At 31.8% G+C, this 11534-nt stretch overlaps 1 protein-coding gene and 1 long non-coding RNA gene across 2 annotated transcripts; both read right to left on the bottom strand.

Annotated features, from left to right (window-relative positions):
* Positions 1–390: 390 nt before the first annotated feature.
* LOC112747818 (uncharacterized) lies at positions 391–1581 on the bottom strand. Its single transcript, XM_025796014.1, has one exon. The coding sequence runs from the start codon at positions 1579–1581 to the stop codon at positions 391–393; it is 1191 nt and encodes a 396-aa protein (XP_025651799.1).
* Positions 1582–7303: 5722 nt separating this feature from the next.
* LOC140179464 (uncharacterized) lies at positions 7304–9237 on the bottom strand. Its single transcript, XR_011872936.1, has 3 exons — positions 9097–9237; positions 8877–8977; positions 7304–7511 (listed from the first exon to the last, which is right to left on the bottom strand). It is a non-coding gene; the product is annotated as an uncharacterized lncRNA (long non-coding RNA).
* Positions 9238–11534: the final 2297 nt, after the last annotated feature.

Genomic DNA, 11534 nt, shown 5'->3' with positions numbered 1-11534 from the left:
TAGGTCTCCCCTTATAGAGCCAACTGTTCCCTTGTCCGTTATGAACTTCATTGTCAGGAACTTGGTGCATATTATGGGCAGTGGAGTCTCTGAGGACTACGAAGTGGAGTCTCCCTAGGATGATATTATAGGCAGTGGAGTCTCTGAGGACTACGAAGTCTGCCATAACCGATTTCCTGGCGTCACCAGTTCCTAGGCAGATTGGGAGAGAGATCGTCCCGTCGGGTTTGATGTAGTTATCGCCTAGTCCTATGACTCCGTGCTGGCGACTCTTGAGGTCAGACTCTTTGAGCCCCATGGCGTCGAACACATTTCTGAATATAATGTTAGAATCAGCTCCTGTGTCGACGAGGATATGTCTGACTAATCCTGTCCCGACCATCGCAGTAACTACCATGGGAGGTTTTCGGGGAGATCGTAAAACCATTTATCTTCCGGGCCAAAAGATATTGTGGGATACCCTTTGCTGGCGACGGGGCCCTCTGTCGAGATGGAGAGTACCCGGGTATCCTTTTTCGCTGCCGATCTGGATTTAGGAGGGCTGTCACGCCCGACCACGATATTGACCACGAATGTTGGGGGGTTATTGGCATCCCCCGTAGGTTCTTGTCTTGGCTTGACAGTGTAGCTCCAATCTTCTTTGGAGCGCTCTCTTTCTTTCCTCCACGGTTCTCTGATGAGCCGGGAGAATTCATTCAGCTTTCCCTCTCTGATGGCCTGTTCTAAGGCATCCTTGAGATCGAAGCAGTCTTGGGTTTTGTGACCAAATCCCTTGTGGTAATCACAGTAAAGGCTTTTGTTGCCTCCTGTTCTCTCTTTCAATGGTCTAGGTCTGGATAGGATTTCCTTGTCTGCAATTTGTTGGTAGACTTCTACTATGGGTGCCGTGAGTGGCGTGTAGTTCGTGAAACTTCCTACCCGTGGCTGCTTGGACAGCTTGCTTAGGGTGCCGTCCCTGGGAGCTTCTTTGTAGCTGTCGACTTGGGTGGTCTGCCGAGCTGGGTGGTTTGGTAGCTGCCGTTTGTTGGTTGCTACCACCTGGCTGACTTCCTCATTATTTATGTATTCCTTGGCCATGCTTTGGATCTCTTGCATGGACCAGACAGGCTTAGTAGTGAGGTGTTTTCTGAAGTCCTCGTTTAGTAGGCCGTTCGTTAGGCAAAGGCTGCCGACTGAGTCCGTGAGGCCGTCAATCTCCAAGCACTCATCGTTGAATCTATCTAGGAAATTCCTGGTCGGCTCCCCAGGTTTTTGGGTAACCCCTAATAAGTTGATTGGGTATTTTGCTTTGGCTATGCGTGTCGTGAACCGAGCCAGGAAGCTCTGGGATATGTCTGTGAAAGCTATGATGGATCCTTGTGGAAGGGCATTGAACCATCGGATCGCTGGGCCAGCCAGCGTCACGGGAAATGCCCGGCATCTGACTGCGTTGCCTACCCCTTCCAAGTTCATCCTTGCTTCAAAGGCTGTGATATGCTCCTGGGGGTCCTTAGTCCCATCGTACCTCATGTCCGTCGACTTGTCGAAGTTTCTCGGGAGCCGGACCTTGAGGAGAGAGGGGTGGAAAGGAGTGACTCCCATGATGATGGGGTCCTGTTGTCCCCTGGCTTTCCCCCTCTGGGATTCCCAGTGGCTTTCTGACCCGCCTTGGGTAGGTCGGGAGGTCACTTGTGTGTGTGCCTCGTCACTCCTTGTTAGGCTTTTTTCTTGGCTGTCGTGTGCTCGGGAGGGGGAGCGAGTACAAGCGTGGGATCGGCTGACACCGCCGTGGGAGTGGCTGACGTCTCCATGGGGTCGGCTCCTCGCCACCAGCTCTCTCTCAAGGTTTTGTACTCTATGCCTGAGTTCTTGCATGATCTTGGCGCTGTCGGCCCCGTCCCCCCGAAGGGACGTCTTTCGGGGGTCTTGGTGTACATTTGTTGGTCTGGCTGAACGGAGGATCTCGACTGCTCTCCAGCACGGGCTGTAGAACTTGCTCTGCTCAGGCGTGCCCCGCCTCCTTCGAGGAGCTCCTGCGAAGTGAGGGGTCGCTCCATGTCTACTCTGAGGTCCCCACAGACGGTGCCAATGTTCGTTACCTGATGATCTCGGGTACTCGACGGGTCGGGTGGTTATGAGTAGAGGAGAGGAAGAGACCCTGAGCTGACGTGGAGTGAGGACTGATGTGCGCTGATGACGCCGGAGGTGGAGTGGGGCACGGGAGTGGCCACCTGCAAGGACACTCTGACGATCAAGTCAGAGTCCATACGAAAAGATGGCCGAATTAGGTAAAAGTGTGACGTACCTCGGGGGGAGAACTATTCTCTCCCCTTATATACTGTGCTGGGTGGGCCTAGCGGTGACCTAGCCCATTGGTTAAGGAGCTTGTGAGCTGTCCTTAATCCACGTGGGAGGGGCAGGTCGTCCCGGACTTCAGGTCAGGGATTGGGACGTTGCCCCAAGGGTACCAACCCAGATGATGGCATGGTTCGCACAGGTGGTAAGTCGCGCGTGCCTTGGGTCGGGTATTAGGAGCTGACCCGTTGAACTCCTTTCTGCTGGAGGTTTGGGTTTGGGTCGGGGTGGTGCCCCGACCTGACGGCTAGTTGGGCTGGGCTCGGCGGTCCGTAACAGTTTGTATGTTGAAGATTTAGTTGAATAATATTAAATTGGGTTTAGTAATGTTGAATGTGTTTGAATTGGGTTTGATTTAATACATTTTTGTTGAATTATAAAATTTTTTATCATGATTGAAATTTTTTATTTTTTAAAGTTTAATATCCACATATCCGTCGTTATTTGCCTCCCCCTCAAGAGGAAATAATGAGGACCCGTAATACGGGTGCAGGGCGATTTCTTAAACGGGGACAAGGAATGGAGGAAGGGTCCTTGCTCTCATAAATACCTATTATCATATCTACATGTAGTTATCTTCATGTAAAATTGATAGTTAAGAGTTTTTAGATAATAATTTAGTCAAATCTATTAAATCGAACTATTCTCAAGTATCAACTTCACATAAGAATAACTGAATTTAATATTTTCATTGATAATATATATATATATATATATATATATATATATATATATATATATATATATATATATATATAATAACTAAATAAAAATCATAATAAATAATGGGATTTTTTCCTTTATTTTATCAATTTTTTTTCTATTATTTAATATAAGAGTGACGAATCTATAATCTATATACATTTGGCATTTCTCAATTTATTAAAGTAGGGAAATGTATATAGACTCATTACCTTTATTTAAAAAAATTTGATGAAAGGAAAATATTTATATATATTTCTTACTTAAAAAGGGAGAGTACGAGTGAATTCTAGTTAAGGTAGCCATTTATGTTTTTTCCATTTTGTTGCCATTAATATTTCATACATGAACCGTGTTTATACATTAAATAAATAGATAATACATTATTCTTTATACATATATGGTAAAAAGAAAAAAGTTTAGAAAACTAGCATTTTTATTAAAATTTAGCTAGCATTTAACTAGCAAAAAAAATAATTTTATACTATTAAATATAATTTTATATTATTTAAAATATTAATAATAACTAATTAATAGTTACAAATTACAAAATTTATTGCCCTACTAACACTCCTCATAATAAAAATATATATAATGTTAAAAAGTTAAAATGAAATCCATTTACATGATACAATAATCCCGTATCCAAAATCTTAATATAAATTTTATTTAATATATAATATACTATTTTTGTTTTTTATTTGTCACTCTATTCTTTATTCCATTATAATATTTGCCAAATATAATTTTTCTATGCAAATTTTATAACAAAAATCATTCGTTTTATTGTTAATTTATTTCGGTTGTTTCTTTTATCTATCATTTACTTTGAATAATATACAATTAATAAGAGAGTTAAAATAAATCAAGAGTAATCTAAAAATAATTTAGTTTTACTAAACAACTCTTAATGAAAAAAGAAAATAGTAAAATAATTTTAATATTTTTATTTATTACAGTATAATTAATAATTCAATTAAAAATATTATATTAAAAAATAAATGTGACAGTTTAATAGATATTATGAAATAAAAATAAAGTCAACGTGACGATTAAAAGCTCATATATAATTCATTAATTGATAATTTTTTAATAAAAAATAATTTTAATTTTGATGTATTGACAATTGACAAACTAAAAAATTTTACATAATAATTCAATTATATATATATATATATATATATATATATATATATATATATAATTTTTTTATCTTTTTTATAATTTTTTAATTAATAATTTTAATATATATTTTTAAAACACATGGTAACTAAATTATATAATTAGTTACGCAAAGGTAAGCCAACAATAATAATACCAAACAACCCATAATTATTGAAGAGAGAGGATATATAACAGAAATAATTTTCAATATTTTCATATAGGTTAAAAAGCATTTGTGTTTCAATAAGTAATATTTTTAAAGAATTCTTGAATTACTATTAGTAACCTTAAAGATATCTTAGAATATTAAAGTTTAATTATTTGTTGGTCTCTATAATTTTATTAAATTTATAATTAAGTTTATATATTTTCTCTTTTTTTTTTTTTAATTTGATCCTATGTTGCTTTTAGTTTTATAATTAAATCTTTTTAGTATAAAAAATGTTAGAGTTAACTGAATATTTTTTTTTAGAAATGAAAGTATTCATAATTAAAAATATAATTGGATCTTCGACTGTATGTATATTGGGAGAAATCTTCTGTTAATTTTGATATTTTTGATATGAAAGTGATCTAATTACAAAATTAAAAGTAGTATAAAAATCTCATTAAAAAGAAAAATTATAAAGTTTTAATTAAAAATTTAGTAAAACTATAGAGACTAACAAAATAATTAAACTGAATATCAATGTTGAACAATACATTTAATGTAAATATCATGAGTATTTAATATTTAATGAAGAAAGAGAATCTAATATAAATAGAACATATAAATCATTTCCATGAAGTTGTCTTTATATATAAAATTAATATAACATCCTAACTTATAGCACGTCATAACCGTACCAGATGTAAGATTCCAGATTTTTAAAAATTAAACAATTAACTATTTACAAATTATTATTTTATATTAAGATGTAGTTTTTAAAAAAATTATTTTCAACAAAAATAATTAAATAAAATTTTATAATTATTAAAGTTTAATTTAATTACTATTTATTTTATTAAATTTAAATGATTTATCAAAAAATGTTTTGATTAAACAAAACTTATTATTATTATTATTATTATTATTATTATTATTATTATTATTATTATTATTATTATTATTATTATTATTATTATTATTATTATTATCATCGTTCAAAAAAAAAAGGAAAGGAAAAGAAAGTGGCCGAAGGCCATTATCCTACATATATGCCATTACACATATATTCAGTATGTATATACATATTAAAGCAAGAAAGAAAGCAAGCTAAGGTGGCTTGTATACATATATGACACATGTTTCTTTTATCTATAACCATGACACCTAACAATTTTTTATTATACTTATCATCACCGCCTAATCTTCATTAAACCGAACCAAACGTGAAAGAAAAGAAAGAAAGAGTGACCGAGAGTGAAGGAGAGAAACCGTGAAACCTCCATGTTTCTAACTCCAATTTTTTGTGATTCATAATTTTAATAAAATAATCCAATCCGATAAAAGTATTCGTATCTTCCTCTTTTACACGTTGGCATATCTTTTGTTCGGTGGAAGCTGACGGTGACATAACTCCTCTTTTCTTTGAATTCGGTCAGAGTTTTAGGAGGCACAGACGATTTTTAACGTTTTCTTCTTCAGTAGTTCGGTCAGAAAACTTCTCCGGAGGTCCCGTTAGTTTGATTTCGTATGGAGGTAGGGTTTGGTAACTTTATAATAATCAAATGTGAGTTTGATAAGTGAATGTTGATTTAGCTGATTATTACTTGAATTTGAATGAATTTATGTTAAATTATTGTTGAATTATTGTTGTTTGCTTGAGATTTTGATTCAGTTATGTATGAACAACTAGCTGGGATGCTTTGATTATTTTGGGAATAAGAAATGGAATTTTCAAAAGCTTTAAGAAATATATTAACTGATTTTGAATTATTAAAGAAATATTTTTGCTGTTGGAGTCGGTTGGATTATTAATCGTTTTAAAGATTTTGGAGAATGGCATAAAGATGTGGTTTTAGTTTTAAAAGAAAAAGAGAAGATAAATCGGCACGTGTACTTATGAGAATGATTGAAAGGTCACGAGAGGGTGACGGAAAGTAAATAGTTATGGTGCCGATGTGAAAGTGTTAAGCCGTGGGCTTTGAATGATTGTGCGGGAACGCCCGTGTGTATGGAACGGCTTCCAGGAGAAAGTGGCACATGCTTCAGTTGGAGAATCAGCGCCTGCAAGTACTTGCAGAGGTCATGTTCGGCATACTTCAGCTGGAGAATCAGCACCTGCAAGAAGTGGAAACTTGCAGAGGTTATGCCGCTGGAATGCCTTATCTGACTTGCGAGTCGGATTGCGTCGGGTGCGGGTCGAAACCGACAAATGAGCTCATTACCTGCGATAGGAATAGACATGCATCATGCTTGTTTGCGCATATCTCTGTGCTGTGTAACTCTGTGATTGTGTGTGTGTGCTGCGTGACTGATTGACTTCTGAGTTCTTTTATTATTCATGCTTATAAGTGTTTTGTTGTTAGTTGCGGTCGGTTAATAATGGCAAAATGAACTTAACTTCTAACTCCGACCCTACTAAGAACTTCCCGGTTCTTACCCCCTATCTCCACCCCTTTTAGCTACAGGTGCAAAGGCTCATTGTCAAGTTACGGAAGCACAGAGGAATATGTTTATAAGTTGAGTTGTTAGGATTTGTTTTCCCCTCGCCTTGTTAGTTAGAGTTTTTAGAGGGGTAGGATTTGTTTTTGGAAATCTTGAAATAAGTTTATGTATTTAATACTATGTGAATATATATACTTTTGTGATTTAGTGGCATAAAATAAAGTCTCTTTTCGTTTTCTTAATTAAAGTTTCGGTTTGTATTCGCGAAGGCTCAATATTAAATAAAGATAGTATATAATAAAAAGGTTTAGAGGTAAGTAGCACTCAGACTTTTAGTACGATCATGAGGTGCTAAAAGTTAGGGTATTACACCAAAAGTGAGGAGTTACTAACCTATTTTTCTTATTTACTATTTATCTGTTTAATATTGAGCCTTTATGTCGATATTGCGTTTCTGTTTTTAAGAAAGTTCCAGAAAATAGATTTTAGTAATTAAAATTACATAACAAAAGATCTTCAAATAATAATAATCACATAATTATTAATAATAATAGATGCTATACAATTAAATTCAATGTAAAACTCATACAATACCTATCCCTCTAGATAAAATAAAAACTCTGAAGCAACAAGGGCGAGGGAACTCTATAAAAACAACAGGAATCACAAGTAAATCTACTAGTCGTCTGCATCTTCTTATTGAATCTCTGAACCTGTGTCACTGAAAGGGTGGAAGATTTTAGGGTGAGAACAAACCACACGTTCTCAGTAGGGAATGGAAATGCCGTAAAAATAATGAATTTAAGGCAAATAATTAACTTACTTAGTAAAACTATTTTGTTAAACCTTTGAAAATACTTTTATTTCTACTTTAGATAATTAATTACTTTTCTTTAAATTTCTAACTCAAAACAGATTTTAATCACAAAATTAGTCATGCTAACCATCTCTCAACTACATAATCATTTTTCAACCACAACATCTCACCTCAATACATCCGTGAACTAACAGCATAAGTAAGGGATTCAAACCAACATACAAACAAGTCAAACAGCACAATCACAGAGAAGTAATACAAGCAAATACAACCAAATACAAATGTGCAAACAACATGATGCATGTCTATTCCTAATGCAGGCCATGAGCTCATGTGTCGGTTGCCTACCCGCTCCCGACATTACCGGGCACAAGTCCCAGATATGACTTTCCGGATGCATACAGTGTGCTTATAAGTCGTACGGCTAGGCCGCATACAGTGTGACTCTCCAAATCAATAAGCGTACATCTGGAAAACAGTTCTCAATGTGTGGGCGTCCCCACTTTACATTTGGCACTAAGGCCCAAACAATATCACATATGCTCTCCTGTGGCAGACAATCTCTTTAAGTTAATATATCCTTTAAATCCTTGTTCTCTACTCTCCTGTGGCAGAGATTCCTTTTCTTAAAAAAACCGAACTCAAAACAACACTTAAAACAAAATCTCTCCTTACAAAATTGGATTTAAAATATTATGTTTTTTTAAATAAATTGAGTTTGAAAATAGAATACACCTTTTCTCAACTAAATAAATCTCAAATAATTTAATTTTCTAAAATCAAATCTTTTAAAATAACTTTTCAAATAAAACCTCAGATTTTATAAAATTTCGGTAGCACTTCCCTTAAAACTCGGGCTTAACCACCCTTTTCGAGTCCCAACTGAACTATTTTCAACCTCTTTTAAATCATTTCTAATAACTCAAACTGATTTCAATATCAAAAATTATTTTCGATAAATCAATAAAATTCATTTTACATAGTATTTAATCAAACCGACTTTTCAATAAATCAAATTAATACTTTTTAACTCAATAATTAGAATTTTCAGCACTCCTAATCAATCAAGAAATCAAACACATATTCATCAAATTCAGTCACAAACACAACTCAAATTCATCATTCAGTCATTCCAAATAATCATAAATTATTTACAAATATCCACTAGACTTCCATGGCATTCATAGTTTAAAACAGTTAATTTTAAAATAAAATCCCTACCTCTATATGAAATCAAAATCAACAAAAGCTTTAGAGAAATTTTCTTACCGAATTGCTGAAGAAGAAAATGTCAGAAATCGTCTGTGTTTCTTAGAACTCCAATTAGTCGAACTCAAGAGGAAGAAGAGCTATACCACCGTCAACTTTTACTGAACAAAAATAACACCAACACGTAGAAGAGGAAGATACGAACACTTTCATCGGATTAGATTTTTTATTAGAATTATGGATAAAAAAGAATCGAAAATGAAAATTAAAAGGAACTCACGGTTTTCACATGAACTTCGGCCACTCTCTCTTCTTGTTTGGATACATGCAAGTTCGGTTATTGCATAATGAACATGCTTAATGGATTTGATGATGATTTGGACAAAGAAAGGGTGATTAGGTGTCACCTTTATATATATATGTATTGGTACACAAGCCACGTTTGGCTTGATCTCATTTAGTTTTCCTAGGCTTTCGGTCATGAAGAATGATGGATTAAATATTATTAGGTAATAGTGTTATTCAAAGAACATAGGATAAGTTAAGATAGTAATACATAAGGTTAAATAATAATAATAATAATAATAATAATAATAATAATAATAATAACAATGAGAATAATAATAATAGTAATAATAATAATAACAATAAAAATCAATTTTATTTCTGTTTTATCAAATTATTTTTTGATAAATAATTTAAATTTAATAAAATAAATAATAATTAAATTAAATTTCAATAATCATAAAATTCTATTTAATTATTTTTGTTAAAAATAATTTTTTTAAAAATTACATCTCAATATAATATAATAATTTATAAATAGACAATTATTTGAATTTTAAAAATTTGGGGTCTTACAATTAATAGCTAAGAATTTTAGATGTGATAATTTAGTCAAATTTATTAAATTATCGAACGATTCTCAACTATTAACTTCACATGATTTTCATTCATAAAATATATATAATAACTAATTGAAAATTATAATAAATCATGGAATATTTTTTCTTTTATCATTTTTTTAATAATATATATAAGAGTGATGAGTCTATAATCTATATACATTCCTCATTTCTCAATTTATTGAAGTAAGGAAATGCATATAGACTCATCACATTTATTTAAAAAAATTGATGAAAGAAAAATATTTATATGTATTTCTTACTTAGAAAGGGAGAGTATGAGCGAATTTTAATGGGGTGTTTATCTGGATTCGATCAACATATCCGCGTGTTTATCTAAATCCGATTTAAAAATTGTGGATATGGATCCGATTCGCAAGGCTATCAGATCGGATCAGATCCGCATACTAATAGGATCAGATTGTGAATTTTATGTAGGTATCTGCATATCCGATCTTTATATCCGCGTATCCACAAAAATAAATAAATAAATATTTTTTTTATATTTTATTTCAACTAATAATTATCATATATATTGTATTATTTTAATTTATTATTTAAGAAATGTATGTTTAATATTATTTTAAGAGTAAACATATTTAAAAGAATAGAAAAAATAATTTTATTGATATTTTTTAAATAAAAATAAGCTTTTAAAAATATTTTTTGTATTTTGCGGATCTATCCGATATCCGATCCGCAAATGTGCAAATCGGATCTAAACTTAAAAACTGTGGATATTGAATCTGATCCGATAATTTTAGTGCAGATCGAATCAAAATTTTGGCCATATCTAATCCGATCCGATCCGCGTTCACCCCTAAATTCTAGTTAAGGTAGCTATTTATTGTTTTTTCCATTTTTTTTCCATTAATATTTCATACATGAACCGTGTTTATACATTAAATAAAGAGCTAATACATTATTCTTTATATATAGGTAAAAAATATATATGATATCAGAAGGTTAAAATGAAATCCATTTACATAATACAATAATCCATATCCAATATCTTAATATAAATTTTATTTAATATATAATATACTATCTTAATTTTTTATTTGTCACTCTATTCTTTATTCCATTATAATATTTGTCAAATATCATTTTTCTATTCAAAATTTATAACAAAAATCATTCATTTTATTTTAATTTATTTCGTTTGTTTCTTTTATCTATCATTTTGTTTGAAAAATACAATTAATAAGAGAGTTAAAATAAATCAAGATTAATCTAATATAATTTAGTTTTACTAAATAACTCTTAATAGAAAAAAGAAAATAGTAAAATAATTTTTAATATTTTTATTTATTACAGTATAATTGATAATTCAATTAAAAATATTACATTAAAAAATGAGAGTGACAGTTTAATAGATATTATGAAACCAAAAAAAGTCATTCATTAATTGATCATTTTTTTAATAATTTTTTTAATTTTAATCTATTGACAAATTATAAAATTTTACATAATAATCTAATCAAATTCATACATTTAAATAAATTTTCCATTAGTTAATTTAAAATTAATTATTTTTATTTTAATAAATATACAATAAATATATAATTATTTTTTAATTAATAATTTTAATATATATTCTTTAAAACACATGTTAACTAAATTGTATAATTAGTTACTCATAAAGTAAGCTAACAATAATAGTACCAAACAACCCATAATTATTGAAGATAGAGAATATATAACAGAAATAATTTTCAATATTTTTATAGATCGAAAAGTATTTGTGTTTCAATAAGTAATATTTTTAAAGAATTCTTGAATTACTATTAGTAACCTTAAACATACCTTAGAA

This window comes from Arachis hypogaea, chromosome 15, assembly GCF_003086295.3.
Source record: "Arachis hypogaea cultivar Tifrunner chromosome 15, arahy.Tifrunner.gnm2.J5K5, whole genome shotgun sequence".
NCBI classification, from domain to species: Eukaryota; Viridiplantae; Streptophyta; class Magnoliopsida; order Fabales; family Fabaceae; genus Arachis; species Arachis hypogaea.
Note: the sequence above shows the minus strand (reverse complement) of the source record. Positions and strands in the feature narration are given on the sequence as shown.

What these genes read in the sequence shown, in the direction of transcription:
- LOC112747818 (XM_025796014.1), bottom strand. Translation starts at nt 1,581, where the DNA reads ATGGGAGTCACTCCTTTCCACCCCTCTCTCCTCAAGGTCCGGCTCCCG.